General features: G+C 37.0%; 1 protein-coding gene and 1 pseudogene across 3 annotated transcripts in view; one reads left to right on the top strand and one right to left on the bottom strand.

Annotated features, from left to right (window-relative positions):
- Positions 1-15,440, top strand: part of SLC9B2 (solute carrier family 9 member B2) — a 52,582-nt gene that overhangs the window by 21,304 nt on the left and 15,838 nt on the right. For all 3 annotated transcript variants that reach the window (XM_078002037.1, XM_001110438.5, XM_078002038.1), the window contains exons 4-9: positions 221-391; positions 6,891-7,033; positions 8,232-8,359; positions 9,712-9,887; positions 11,890-11,996; positions 13,438-13,587. In XM_078002037.1, coding sequence (XP_077858163.1) covers positions 221-391; positions 6,891-7,033; positions 8,232-8,359; positions 9,712-9,887; positions 11,890-11,996; positions 13,438-13,587 — 875 coding nt within the window. The remainder of the gene's footprint in view (positions 1-220; positions 392-6,890; positions 7,034-8,231; positions 8,360-9,711; positions 9,888-11,889; positions 11,997-13,437; positions 13,588-15,440) is intronic.
- On the bottom strand, positions 10,370-10,538 carry LOC144341199 (U2 spliceosomal RNA; annotated as a pseudogene).

Below are 15,440 nucleotides of genomic sequence, written 5' to 3'. Positions count from 1 at the left end.
GGAGGGCCACATAGGCAGATTCAAAAGTACTGTTAATATGCGATTTCTTAAGATGTTGGCAGTTACCCAGTTGTTCATCTTACTGATACTCTACAGATTAAACATGATTATAAATATTTGCATTTTCATTAGTATTTATTTTTACAAATTATTTTAGATTTTGTCAAAACCTCCATGTGACAACTTATTGATAGTAACTAGTATTCCTGGTTTATTTCAGTTACCATCATTGTTCTTCTGTGGGCTGTAGTTTGGTCAATTACTGGCAGTGAATGTCTTCCTGGAGGAAACCTATTTGGAATTATAATCCTATTCTATTGTGCCATCATTGGAGGTAAACTTTTGGGACTTATTAAGTTACCTACATTGCCTCCACTGCCTTCTCTTCTTGGTAAGTGCTAAATGTTTCCTGTTTTCTCCAGAGTAAACCATATTTTAAAAATAATAGTTTGGAAAGCTTTGGGAAATAAAGGAATAAAATATTTCTGTATTTGCCATGCTGGAGCCAAAAGCCAATTGTTAAATTTTGAAGAGTCCTGTGATCCAGTTGTTAAACATGGCAGTTTAAAAAATTAAATTATCGTGGCCCAGGTGCTGTGGCTCACACCTGTAATCCCAGCACTTTGGGAGGCCAAGGTAGGCAGATTGCTTGAGCTTTGGAGTTTGAGACCAGCCAGGGCAAACATGGTGAAACCCTGTCTCTACAAAAAAATACAAAAATTAGCTGGGCATGGTGACGTGCACCTGTAGTTCCAACTACTCAGGAGGCTGAGGTGGGAGGATTGATTGAACCCAGGAGGTCGAGGCTGCCATGATTGCACCATTACACTCAAATCTGGGCAACAGAAAGAGACCTTGTCTCAAAAAAATAAATAAATATATATATATATATATATATATATGTTTGTGTGTGTGTGTGTGTGTGTGTCTGTGTCTGTGTCTGTGTGTGTATATATATATATCTGTATATATATACACACTTAAAATTAAATAACTGACATTAGAAACAAGCATTCAGTGCTCAACCCTGAAGACTTCCTAATGTTTTACTCTATTTCCCCTCACCTATGCTCTTGAGATTATGGAAATACTACATAATGGTGTACCACTGCCACCTCTTCCCAACTCCAGTTACAGTGACATCATGTTGTAGCTTAAAATCGGCCATGGTAGAAGTATCTGTAACAACAACAACAAAAAAAAATCAGGAAATGCTACAAATCAAGGTTTGTCAAAGTATAAGTCACTTATGTCATTGACAGAGTGAAGTTCTGACATGTATTTTTATTGTTTCATTTTCATCTTATTCATTAATACAAGCAAAAATATCAACCAGCATTCACGGTGACACTGCACTTGCTCATTCATGATATGTGACTTCTTTGCTGAATCAGATAGTATGCAACCATTTATTTGTAGTCTGATTCTGTCAAATCTTGGTAGAACTACAGCCATACTTTGTTATGGACACAGAATTTTGACAAACAGCAGTGAAAACATTCTGTGAGAATAAATTGGCTATATAGAATTTACAGTGAAGATGGCTGTATATTTGTAAAGTGTGTGCTGCACATCCTTTATATCAGTAAAATTTAATAATGTATGTGCCTATATAAAATGCATACTTTTTTGGCAAGCCACTTGTTAAGCATTTACCAGCACACCAGAGGGTATATTTAACATGTAATATTGGCCGAGCATGATGGCTTATGCCTGTAATCCCAGCACTTTGGGAGGCCAAAGCGGGCAGATCACCTGAGGTCAGGAGTTCAAGACCAGCCTAGCCAACATGGTGAAACTCCATCTCTATTAAAATTTAAAAAAATTAGCTTGGCGTGGTGGCGGGTACCTGTAACCTCAGCTACTTGGGAGGCTGAGGCAGGAGAATCACTTAAACCTGGGAGGTGGAGGTTGCAGTGAGCCGAGATCGTGCCACTACACTCTAGCCTGGGTGACAAGAGTGAGACTCCATCTCAAAAAATATAAAAATGAAATAAAATACCATGATTCTTAAAGACATAGCTGAAAATACTCTTCCAGAGGCAATGAGAACTGCCCAAACAAGACACATATACAAATTAGTCTTAAAACTAGATGTGATACCTTTAATGTGTCTTCAAAGAATTCTGCATTATAAAATTTGTTTACCACAGAGGCATTTTGTGTTCATTTCTAACAGATTTATTAATCGCCCAGTTTTAGTAAAAAACAACCTACCTTTCATACTTGCATATATATTTGCACACATTTCCTGAACATTTTTTTTTTTTTTCTGTTAGCTGTATGAGTAAGAACAATCAGGATTCACTAACATACACCAAAGTTATCTGCTTTTGAACTTGTGGTCAGTAGTTAAAGTTAAATATAAAAAGAAGTAGAATTATTTATCTCTTACTATGCCCCATTTCTCAATGTATTTCTAATTTTAGGTAAAACTAAAGGTATTCCACTTAATTCATATTATTTCTCATAGGTGGTTTTTGTTCTCTAATGTTATTAATTGAATTATTGTTAAAATGAATTGTTTCTAAATATGCCTATATGCTAGGATAAAGGGTTGGCAGACTACTTCTCTTTATAAATTAATATTAATTGGAGCCCACTCACGTATATTTGTTTGCATATTGTCTATGTCTGCTTTGCATTATACTGGCAGAGTTGTGAAGTTCTAACAGAGACTTTATGGCCCACAAAGCCTAAGATACTCATTGGCCCTTTACAGAACATTTTTGCTGACCCTTGTATCAAAATTAGTGACTCTCAAACTTCACTGTACAAAGGATGACCTTGGAATTTGTTAAAATACAAATTCTAATTAAGTAGGTCTTCATGGCCTGAGATTCTGCATTTCTAAGCTCTAAGATCACATTTTATGTAGCAAGATCATTCATTCTAGAACTTGGCTGCTCATAAGAATCTCTCGTTCGTTGTTTTGTTCTGTTTTGTTTTTGAGGCAGGGTCTCATTTGCCCAGGGTGGAGCGCAGTTGCACAATCATGGCTCACTGCATCCTCAACCTCCTGGGCCCAAACAATCTTCGTGCCTCAGCCTGCCCAGTAGCTGGGACTACAGGCACATGCCCCTACACCGTTTTGGTTTTTGTAGAGATGGGGTCTCACTTTGTTGCTCAGCAGGTCTTGAACTCCTGGGCTCAAGCAATTCTCGTATCTTGGCCTCCTAAAGTGCTGGGATTACAGGTGTGAGCCACCATGCCAGGCCAGGATCACCTGTCTTTAAAAAGCTGATGCTTTGAGAGGTCGAGGCAGGTGGATCATAAGGTCAGGAGATCAAGACTATCCTGCCCAACATGGTGAAACCCCGTCTCTACTAAAAATACAAAAAAATTAGCCAGGCATGGTTGGCATACACCTGTAGCCCCAGCTACTCAAGGGGCTGAGGCAGGAGAATCGCTTGAACCCAGAAGGCAGAGGTTGCAGTGAGCTGAAATTGCGCCACTGCACTCCAGCCTGGCGACAGAGCGAGACTCCTTCTCAAAAAATAAAAATATAAAAAAAATAAATTAAAGCTGATGCCTAGATCTTACCCCAGAGATTCTGAATTAATTGAAATGGAATATGGTATGGCCTGGACATCAGAAGTTTTAAAAAGCCCTCCAGATGACTCTAATATACAACCTATGTTGAAGACTGTTGTTCTAGACACATGAAAATGCCCATTACACCCATTTGTCTTTTTTTCACTCCATGCCTATTGCAAAAACAAAATATACCATGTTGCAAAAAGATGGAAAGTATTGGGATTTGTGATAAAATGAAATCTCCTAAGGTAACTGAAATCATTCTCAAAAATTACATACATATTTCAACATTCTTTTTTATAGTTGTATACTTGCATAGAGGAAGAAAGTTTACTGCTTCTTATTATATTAAGGCCAGTATCCAAAACTGAAGCATTATCTGAATCCATAAAGGAAACTTATTAAGACAAAATATATGTGATGGTTGCCTGTTATATTTTTAAGAGTTTAACTGAAGTGATTGCCAGGGACGCGAGTATGAGTGAGCATTTTTGATTCCTGAAATGAATTTGAAAATGGCTTCCCTTTGGAAGAGAAGGCAAATCATTATTGAAAACATTTCCATAACACAAATTATAAAAATATAAACTTGGGAGTAGATGAAATGAGATTAGCCATATGTTGATAATTTTCATAATACAAAATGTTAAGAGAACAACACTCTTATATCCAGGAAGACGTTCTTTCCTCCATGATCAAGGGAGGCCCTACAGGCACGAGTGGGGACACGTGCCAAATCAAAATCAGGTGGTCACATTACATCAACCAAACCACTAGCAAAGGAAACAGTGTCCCAGGGAAGCTGTTCTCACGGTCATTTCAGGAATGAAAAGTGCTCTCTCAGGCCAAGAGAGAGCAGTGGCTCATACCTGTAATCCCAGCATCTTGGGAGTCTAAGGTGGGTGAATTGCTTGAGCCCAGGAGTTTGAGACCAACCTGGGCAACGTGTCAAGACCCTGTCTCAAAAAAAAAAAAAAAAAAAATGCCCCCTCATATCCCCCAAAACAAAAAACCTCTTAACGTAGTTTTGAGTTCTTCTTAGGATACTCCATTTTATTTCAGGTCATTGAATGCCATAATTAATTTAGGAGTGGTTTGGACACATATTTTAAATTTCATTAAAGAGCTATTGTCATGATAATGGAATGTAAGCATTAGTGCAGTATTTTTGGCTGGTAAATCATCAATATGTATAAAAATTATATACACCTATACCATAGGGCCTAACATTTCCACTGCTAGGAATTATAATATGAATATAGTTAATGCAAACCTACAAATATATAAGCTCCATATGGACAAGGACCACATTAGTCTAGCTCAGGGGTCCCCAAGCCCCGGGCCATGGCAGGAGGTGAGCAATCATTACTGCCTGAGCTCTGCCTCCTGTCAGATCAGCAGCGACATTAGATTCTCATAGGAGCATGAGTTCTGTTGGGAACTGCACATGCAAGGAATCTAGGTTGCGTGCTCCTTATGAGAATCTAATTAATGCCTGATGATCTGAGGTGGGAAGCTTCATCCCGAAACCATTCCCCCTGCCATCCATGGAAAAACCGTCTTCCACGACACCAGTCCCTGGTGCCAAAAAGGCTGGGGACTGCTGGTCTAGCTCACCTCTTTGTTACTAGGATCTCATACAGGGCTAGCATGTAGCAGGCACTTAAATACTTGACATATGAATTGTGCTCATTTCAGCACTGTTTATAATGAGAAACCTGAAAAATTTCTTAAAATCTATTATTAGTGGTCCAAAAATTATGGAACTTCCAAACAGTGAGATACTATTCCAGCTATTAAAAGGGAATAAAGCAAATATATATGTGCTTCAGTGGGAAAATGTCCAGGATATATTATTAAATGGGAAAAAACCCAAGCCGTACAGCAGTGTATCAGTGTCCTATTTGTGTCCAGCACAAAAGAGCTTATACACACAGAAATATGCTTGAATAGGTACAGAAACTTTCTGGAAGGGCACAGAAGATCCTCAACAGTGAAAACCATTCAGGAATGAAGATGGAAAGTTGCAGCTGGGGTACAATATATACTTGTCACTTTACCTTTTTGTCAGCAATGTCTTAATTTTACCATGTGCATATATAACTCATCATTACTTCTTCCAAAAGCCAAGCCTGTTGATACTGTTGCCCAATAAACATTCCAGAAAGACCATCGCCACAGCATTCAGAACTTAGAGCCTTTCCCGTAGATAAATGGCAGTGATGAGAGACACCTGGAGTGATGCTTTCATGTGCAGCAGGTTGTCTCTCTTCTCCCATCTTGCATCACAAAATATCCTAACTTCAGTAAATTTATTTAGTTGTTTGAAGTATGGTGCTTATAGGGACGAGGTGAGAAGAGGGCACTGCTGGAGAAGCATGGAGGGAAGAGGCTCACAGTCTCTCGCAGAAACCTTTCCCTTTGTGTGGGCATGTGATATCAATGAAGGCAGAATTCCCTCACTCACTACCCAGCTTCGTCAGTTACACTCAACTTCTTGCAGTTTCCAGAATGAGTCACTTTTTCTTTTACCTTTGAATAAACTACTGTCTTTTCCAGAAACTTCTCAACTCCCCCAGCCATTTCTTCATCCTCTTTCCCCTTCTCTAAATCCCCCTTCCTGCCTCAGCTCATGTAACATCCCCCTCATACTTTCATAAAATTGGTATTGTCCGTTTGTCTTGTTCCCTAGAGGCTGAAAGCTTGTTGAAAAGTAGTTCATTATTATATGCGTGATGCATACTCTAGCGTCTAAACTACTGAAGGCATTCAGTAGAGTTGAATGACTGAGTGAAAGAAGAGTCACCGGCTGACATGGCAGGGCAATGTTCATTTCATCATAATTGACATCTAAAACCTTCGCAAAGTAGATTATGTGTCTCTTATGAAATTATCTAATCTGAAGGTAAAATAGAATCCATATAGGTATTTATTGATATTTCAAGTAATCTGACATAGCAAATAATTTCAGGGACTGTTTGCTGTTTGCACGCAAAGGACTGACTGAGCTGGCATTGTGTTAAAACATTTTATATGTAGAATTTGATCATACTCTCTATCCAAATGCTGCATCTTGTCTCCCTTTTAAGTTCAGTTATTTTAGGAATATTAATTATTATAAATTATCTTTTTATGTGCACATTATTTTCTTAGCTGCTTTAATTATACTAATTTTTTAATTAAAAGCTTAACTTAATTTCTTCCAAGTTAAACTAAAAGTTTAACTTCATTTCTTCTAAGCATGAGTGAAGTGGTTCCTGGGATTATAGAGTAGTCTCTATAAAATTAAAGTTAACTAAAAATATTTTCTGTATTTGAAAACTAACTAGACATGTTTGATTTCTTCATTCAAGGCATGCTGCTTGCAGGGTTTCTCATCAGAAATATCCCAGTCGTCAACGATAATGTACAGATCAAGCACAAGTGGTCTTCCTCTTTGAGAAGCATAGCCCTGTCTATCATCCTGGTTCGTGCTGGCCTTGGTCTGGATTCAAAGGTATGATGTGTAAATTTCTCATTATTAAATAGGAATTTTGTTTCTTCAATACTTCAAGTATCTAATAGAATCGCTAAGCATTAGGAAATGGATGTGGACACTTTGCATGACATTCTTGAGAATAGAATAGAATTTATTTCATGGAGGATTGTTTTGCAAGTAGGACCTTGTGCTTTGCAATAACTCAAAAGATGGTCTCATTTTCTTCCTTTTTTTTTTGAGACGGAGCCGTCACCCAGGCTGGAGTACAGTGGCTTAATCTCAGCTCACTGCAACCTCCGCCTCCCAGGTTCAAGTGATTCTCCTGCCTCAGCCTCCCAAACAGGTGGGATTACGGACATGCACTACCACATCCGGCTAATTTTTGTATTTTTAGTAGAGACGGGATTTTGCCACGTTGGCCAGGCTGGTCTCAAACTCCTGACCTCAGGTGATCCGCCTGCCTCCACCTCCCAAAATGCTGGGATTACAGGCGTGAGCCACTGCACCTGGCCAATCTCATTCTGTTTCTTGGGGAAAGGTAGAGTCTGTCTATGGGGCCAGCACCAAGAATAAAGGCCCCACTTTTCTCTGACATAGATATAGACCATGGTTATAAATAATGCTCATAGTGGAGAAAATAACATATTTTTGGTTTGCGAAGCCCTATGCAAGTGTTCAGGGCTAACTATACTAGCTCAGGAAACTGCCTAATATATAGAATGAGTCTCAAGTATGCCTTTCTAATGCTTTTTTTTTTTTTTATGTGTGTTTTTTAGTACAGGAATGAATTTTCTTGGGGTATTAGGCTCTTCACTTAGTCTCATTCTGGAACCACAGATTATAAATAAAAATAATGTGAAATTAGCTAGAGATTATGAACACAGATGCTGAAAGCAGCCTGCCTGGGTTCAAACCTGACCCCATCACTCACCAGTTTCATGATCTTGGGCGGATGACTTTAGCCTGTGTCTTTTCAGATGAGGACATCTAAAAAAATGGGGATAATAGTATTACCTATCTTAAAAGGTTGCAGTGAGGACTAAATAAGCTGTCTGTAAACACTTGGAGTACTAAAATGTTTGTTAAATACAACTCATTACCTTGAAAACTCATGATGACCCAGACATTGCCCATATACTGAAGAGAAAGCGTTGAAGGTCATCTTCTCTGCACATCTTCAGAGGATTATATTAGGATGTCTGCTTTTCTGTTTCAGGCCCTGAAGAAGTTAAAGGGCGTTTGTGTAAGACTGTCCATGGGTCCCTGTATTGTGGAGGCGTGTACATCTGCTCTTATGGCCCATTACCTGCTGGGTTTACCATGGCAATGGGGATTTATACTGGGGTAATGATTGTTTCTTTGTCATGGAAAATATGTAGGGACATTTAGGGCTTTCTCTGATTCCATACAAGAGAATGCGTAATAGAATTTTCTTATAGATATCAGAAAATGCAACATAGATGTTACAGCATAATCTAAATATTCTAACTTCAGAATTTTCCACAGGTAACCTAATCAGTTCACAACAGGCTTTACTCTTGCACTCTAGAGACATAGGTTAAAATGTTATAAGCATGACATATTTGCTTGATAATTGATTAAGGCAAATTAAAAATAGGCAAAAGAACACTAAGAGTTCTGCACCTAAGGAGGGGCCAGAAGTTTATATGTTAGTAGGCGCTAACTCGTATAGTTAGCTCCTACTATTCAAACTGTTGAAGAAATCGTGGTCTTTTGCCTACACCTGATTCAATGCCTGTTAAAAGAGATACCGGATTCCACCTAAAGTCTGCACAAAGGATAAAAAACACAGCAGCAGTGATCAACAGCTACTATTGTTTTCCTTCTGTCATCAGACTATTATGACTTGGCAGTTCTGCCATCTCTTCCTTCCACTGTCAGTTCTTCCAACGGTTAAGAGCCACACAAAGTAAATAAATAAGAAAGGACTTAGTAAGAATTTAGTGCTAATAAGTAGGCAAGAAGTAAGAAATTCTCCTCATGGTTAAGACTCTGGAACTCTCCTCTCTGGATTCAAATCCCAGCCTTGTGATTTTCCAGTGTGTGATCTTTAACAAGTATTTAATCTCTCTGTGCCTCAGTTTCCTCAATTATAAAATTAAAATAGATTGCATCTATCTTATAGGGTTGTTGTGAGGATTAAATTAGCCAATACATGTAAAGTCCTCAAAATGTTATTTGGTACATAGTAAGTACTGTAAAATGCTTTCAGCTGTTACCACTGCTGTGGTTACTGGTATCAATGTGACTGTCATATCGTTTTCTTCTAATATGTTGCCTTATTTGACATAGCAAGCCCTGATAGAAGGCCCAGCATCACTGGGTTCCAAATCAGAAAGTCCATGCATTGCTTTTCAAACCTCATAACATGAATTTTTTGTTTAAAAAAAGCCAGCATCCTGGGGCCTACCCTCATTAGGCCTTCTATACCACTAGTAAGTATATATTTTTAGGCAACCTATGTAGTCTGAAGCAGGTTGTCTATGGCTACATTTTAAAAAACAGTGTTCTGTAGAAGTTTTACACGTACATGTTTTTCTGGATTCATGCTTCTCTGCCATTTGAAAGACTATAGTTGTCCAAAGTATAACCCATAAAAAAATGGAGGGTATTATAATTTCAAAATAGTAATAAGTAAGATGTTATCATAAATATTTAAAGTGCTGTCTGCCTAGTTTTGTTTTAGGTGCTGTATCTCCAGCTGTCGTGGTGCCTTCAATGCTCCTTCTGCAGGGAGGAGGCTATGGTGTTGAGAAGGGTGTCCCGACCTTGCTCATGGCAGCTGGCAGCTTTGATGACATTCTGGCCATCACTGGCTTCAACACATGCTTGGGCATAGCCTTTTCCACAGGTAACCTAATCAGTTCACAACAGGCTTTACTCTTGCACTCTAGAGACGTAGGTTAAAATGTTATAAGCATGACATATTTGCTTGATAATTGATTAAGGCAAATTAAAAATAGGCAAAAGAACACTAAGAGTTCTGCACCTAAGGTGGGGCCAGAAGCTGGCTATCTTTACTCTCTTCCTCCCTCTAGATAGAGACTGCTCAAGTAGCATGCAGTAGGTGCAGTACGGGGGGCAGGGGCGGGGTGGGGGGGCGGGGGTACAAGGTAGAAAAATTTAAAGAACAGTTTCTGCTTGAAGTGATCCAGGAACGTTCAGGCTTCACACAAAAGATGTGTGGAGACTTCACACAAAAGATGAGTAGGTTTTTCGAGGAGCACAAATGACAGAGAGCAGTCCAAGTGAAAGGAACAGCATGCCTTTAAAATAAGTACAATTTCTCTTCTCTCCTCTTCAGCTTTTTATGGTAATAACAGCAATGATTTTAATGGATGTCCTATTAATATTTAGTAAGTGTCTGAAATTGAGGCATTTTGTTTCAAGTATAATAAAAGAGGAACTTAAGTTATTTTTTCTCCCACTGTTGTTCAACACCTATATTAAACTGATGTGAACGGATACTACACTTGATCTTAGCCAAAAGGCCAAAAGCAGTTCAACACTTATTATCCTGTGGTACAGCACAAATTTAAGTTCATTTCTTAATCTTATGTTCAAAATTGGGAAATAAAATTTGCAACATTATATGATTGACAAAGTATAATTGTAATCTAAGTTTAGCTTTAGATTCTGTAGTGGGAACACATCTTCTTGGCAGGTTATACATTTTTGTTATCTCCCTATAGTTATCTTCCCATTCTATGATTGTGTATGATTTATGCCTGTTACCTAGAATCCCACCCTTTCTCATTGCTCCGGAGCCTGCCTTCCATTCATTCCCTGGTAAATTGATTTTCTCAAAACATTCTTTTCATTACATTTCTTTCTTGTTCAAGAACCCTTGAGGATGCGGATGCTCTGTTACCTATTAAGTCAAACTCATACTCCTATTTTTAATGCTACTACACATATCCAAATTTATGTTCTTACCGCTTTCCTGGTATACACCTTTAAAACAATTTTTCTCAGCCTTAGCATCACACTAGAATTACCTGGGCGGTTTTTAAAAATACTCTTATGTAGGTCCTATCTTAGACCAATTAAATCAGAACCTTTGGGAGTGGAAACCAGTGCCGCTTGGATTAGGAACCACAGCTTTAGAGCAACAGAGTTTGCATTAGAATCATGGTGATGGGAGGAGAAAGGACAGAGGCAGTCAGGTTTTCATAAGCTACAGCTCAAAGAACCTTCCTAGTGGACTCTGCTGTGTTTCCTCTCCCCGCCCCTCCCCCCCCCACCCCACCAACTAAGTGTGGTCCTTAGACCTTTTGGATCTGAGCCCTGCCAGACTTACTGAATCAGATTTTTAGGGGTGGGGCCCAAGACATTTTTTTTAACACCTCAATATACCAGAGACTAAAGCTAATTAGCTACTTTCTACACATTCATAGTAAATTATTACCATAATAGCTTAAGCATAATGCTACTATCACAGCTAGATGCTTTTAACAGTCATAGCATTACCTGGTAGAAAGCTATCCTTACTTCAGAGGTAATTTTATTTAGATAAGAAGGATGATTGCCATAATAACAACAGACCACAGAAACTAGTTAGTACATTTTTTCTTAGGACAGTCTGTGAAGAAGAGCTTAATGTGTGGAGAAGCTTTAATATAATTTTCTGCACAATGTGCTAACAAAAAAATTTTTTTAATTGAAGTTTCCTAAATCCTATATGCTATGGGGGAAAATGTAGGTTCTACTTACATGTTTAAGAATATGGAAAGCAGAAACTGTCTTTAAAATTTTTCTTCTTTGTAATTAGAGGCTTTATGTTGATGATTGTGGAATAAAACTTGTATTTGTTGGATTTAGCGCTCTTAAGTTTTTTAAAATGTATTTTTCAGGCTCCACTGTCTTTAACGTCCTCAGAGGAGTTTTGGAGGTGGTAATTGGTGTGGCAACTGGATCTGTTCTTGGATTTTTCATTCAGTACTTTCCAAGCCGTGACCAGGTGAAAAAATAATATGTGGGAAAGTTGTGCTCTTAAATATCATTGGGAAAACATTCTAGAACACTTCCTTCAAAGACAGATGTGAAGGGCATGTTTGTGCAAGTGGTCCCTCATTTTAAAATTGCTTAGTGCCATCCATGAGATTTATGAAGTGGGCTCAGTACGGAAGATTTTAATGCAGTCCTGTAATGGGTTTCTATTTTATATTCTGTACATTTCAAATTTCATTGTAAAACAAATATCAGTTCCAAAGTAATAGGATATGCAAGTTTTTTAAATGTTCATAATACTCAACTAAACCCAGATGTGTAGTAGCTTTTTTGTACCCTTTTTTAGTATCAAAATACCTTAGATTCTAGCCAGGCCTGGTAGTCCCAGCTACTCAGGAGGCTGAGGCAAAAGGATCCCTCTGGGAGTTTGAGTCCAGTCTGGCAACATAGCAAGAGCCCATATCTAATACATACATGCATACACACATACATAAATCAGTCAGTCATCATCTAGTGCCACTTTGTTCAGTACAGTAGCCACTAGCTACACGTGACTATAGCAGATACAGAACATTTCCATCATCACTAAACATTCTGTTGGAAAGCACTGCTCTACTACAACCCACAAAATAGTTCATAAAGAGATTTCTATTACTATGACCATTTTACTGATAAGGAAATTGAGGCTTAGGCAGGATAAGTGACTTGAACAAAGTCACATAGCTAGAAAGCAGTGGAACTGGGAATGAACTCAGGTAATTCACCTTCAGAGCTTGCATGCTTTGCCAAGTCAAGCACTTTTAAAGACCTGCTTTCTAAAGTGATCAAGAAGTTTAAAAGCCTGGACAGGGAAAAGTAAAGGGAAAAAGGTACACAATTCTTAGACTTTAAAACAACAGCAACAAAAACTACTGTCAGTCTAGAACCTCTTAAAGCTTCCTGGTTTTCAAAGATTTAGAAAGAAAAACCAAGGGGGCGTCAAATTTAAAACAGTAAACATAGAACCTGAAAATAATAGAGATATATATTTAACCTTCACACAAATCCTATGATGTAAATGCTTTCAGGAAACAAAGCTTGGAGAGGTTAAGTAATGTGACCACTACATACGCCAACAATGTATAAAAGATATAAGTTTAACCTTGGTCTGTCCAGCTCCAAAGCTCATGTACTTTTTTTTCTGCTACTTCATTAAGTCCTGTTAAATTCTGCATTGACAACTGCAGAGGAAAAGAACTGGTGTTCCTTAAAGAAGAGTTCACCTTTGCAGTGTGCTAACTCTGCTTTTGTTGAAGAAAAGAAAGTAAATGTTATGTAGTGCACTTGTTTTGTCTATTTATATAGACATTTTAATTTTTATTTTCTTTGTAAATCCTAGATATGGAAAAAAATCAATCGTTAAAAATCAGGGATTTGAAATAATGGAGCAAATGAATTTTTTTCTCCTAAAGGACAAACTTGTGTGTAAGAGAACATTCCTTGTGCTGGGGTTGTCTGTGCTAGCTGTGTTCAGCAGTGTGCATTTTGGTTTCCCTGGATCAGGAGGACTGTGCACGTTGGTCATGGCTTTCCTTGCAGGCATGGGATGGACCAGCGAAAAGGTGAATTTAATTTTAAGTTTTTCTGCTCATGACTCTTTTCTAATGAGATTAAGTTTGCTTTCCAGATACTTTCTTAGTATCAAATTAATAAAATATTTCATTATAAAAGCTGTATTATATGCATATGCAAATGTACACCCAATGTTCATCTTTTTTTCCTCCTTACACATTAATCTATAACTTGATGCCTTTACTTAAAATATATCACAGTCATACTACCGTAATGCCTTCCTTATTCTTTGTAATGGCTACAGAGTATTGCATTTTATAGATATTTACGTTGTTTCTAGTTTTCTGCCAAGATAAACAGTGCTTCAATAATATATCCTTACATACCATATTTCATAAACTCTGAGTCTGTCAATTGTAAAAAACACAATTATTTCATATGCCATCAAGAAAGAAAAAAATTAGTGCCAATTAAACTATAACATAACATTCTAATTTCAGAAATGTTAAAATATAAAAATATGTATCTTAAAATCAACAAAATGTATATATTTTAGTTTATACAATAAATTTCTAGAAATAAGATTGCTCTAGGAAAGAGGACTCATATTTATTCTTTTGATAATGTCAATTTGACCTTTTAAAAGACTGTACCAATTTATATTTTTACCAATATTATGTGAGAGGATCTGTTTTTCTGATCTGAGTATAAGTCTTTGAGATATTTGCTGATATGAATTAAAAATATATCTCATTATTATTCTGATTTTCATTTCTTTATGGGCAATGCTAATCATGTTTTCATATGATTACTACCCAGTTTGTTCAAAAGCCTTTGCCATTTTTATAAGGTTGCTTTGGTTTTTCATACTGATTTTCAAGATTAAGAATGTTCATTTCGTTTATATGTATTATGGAAATTCACTGATTGTCATTTATTTATTTTAATTTCCAGATGCATTTTTGTAGATTTCAACCTGATAGGATCGTATGCTATTCTGCTTAACAAAGATGTTGGTGACCTAAAATAAATGCAGCTGTATCATTTTGAGATAATCTTATAAAGCCTGAAGACAGCTGTTCAAAATAATTAAACTTAAATAATTAAAATAATGCCATATGAAAAATATGGAAACGTTATAAATTTTGAAATGAGATATATAATCATAACTCAATTAAGTGGATCTCTGTGGGGATCTTCCATAGATAACATTCATTTTGGGTAAATAACATTCATTCTCATAACAGTGTAACAGAAATGCTTTCTGTCACCACCTCTTTAAAAATCTTTGCAAATTGAAAGCAACTCATTATATTATATTGTCATGGGTAAAAAGATAAAAAGGAATTAATAAATTTTTATTGCTACTCTGTGTGGCTCTGTATGAGGCACTAAGTGGATGTGGTCATTTATTTTCACAAAAATACCTTTGAAAAAGTATTATGATTTCTACTTTATAAAAGCTATAAAGTAGAAAGACTTAAATAATATGTCCAAGGTCACAAAATTAGAAAATGGCACTGAGATTTAGGCTCAGATTTATTTGACTCCAAGGTGACTTATACTATGCTGTAGTACAACTGTAGCATTATTGTACATGACACAATTTTATATTTTGACATCTGTTTGAGTAACACCATGTGTATTAAAACATAATTCTAAACTTTTACAGTTTAAAATTTAGTTTCTAAATTCATAAATGATAGGATAAAAAGAGTAAACAATGAGAAGGAGCAATATCATTGAAACAGAGCATAAAAAAGTAGTTTTAGCAACAGGGAAATCAAGGAGAGACTGATACCTCCAGCAAGTGGGCACTGGATAACAGCACAGAAAGAAAAAGGAGGGAAAGGGAAACTAATCACTTCCAATTACACTGTGTTCAGAGAAACTGTAATGTGGT

This window comes from Macaca mulatta, chromosome 5 (assembly GCF_049350105.2).
Source record: "Macaca mulatta isolate MMU2019108-1 chromosome 5, T2T-MMU8v2.0, whole genome shotgun sequence".
Taxonomy (NCBI): Eukaryota; Metazoa; Chordata; class Mammalia; order Primates; family Cercopithecidae; genus Macaca; species Macaca mulatta.
The sequence above is the reverse complement of the archived record's forward strand: the minus strand, read 5'-3'. Positions and strand labels throughout refer to the sequence as shown.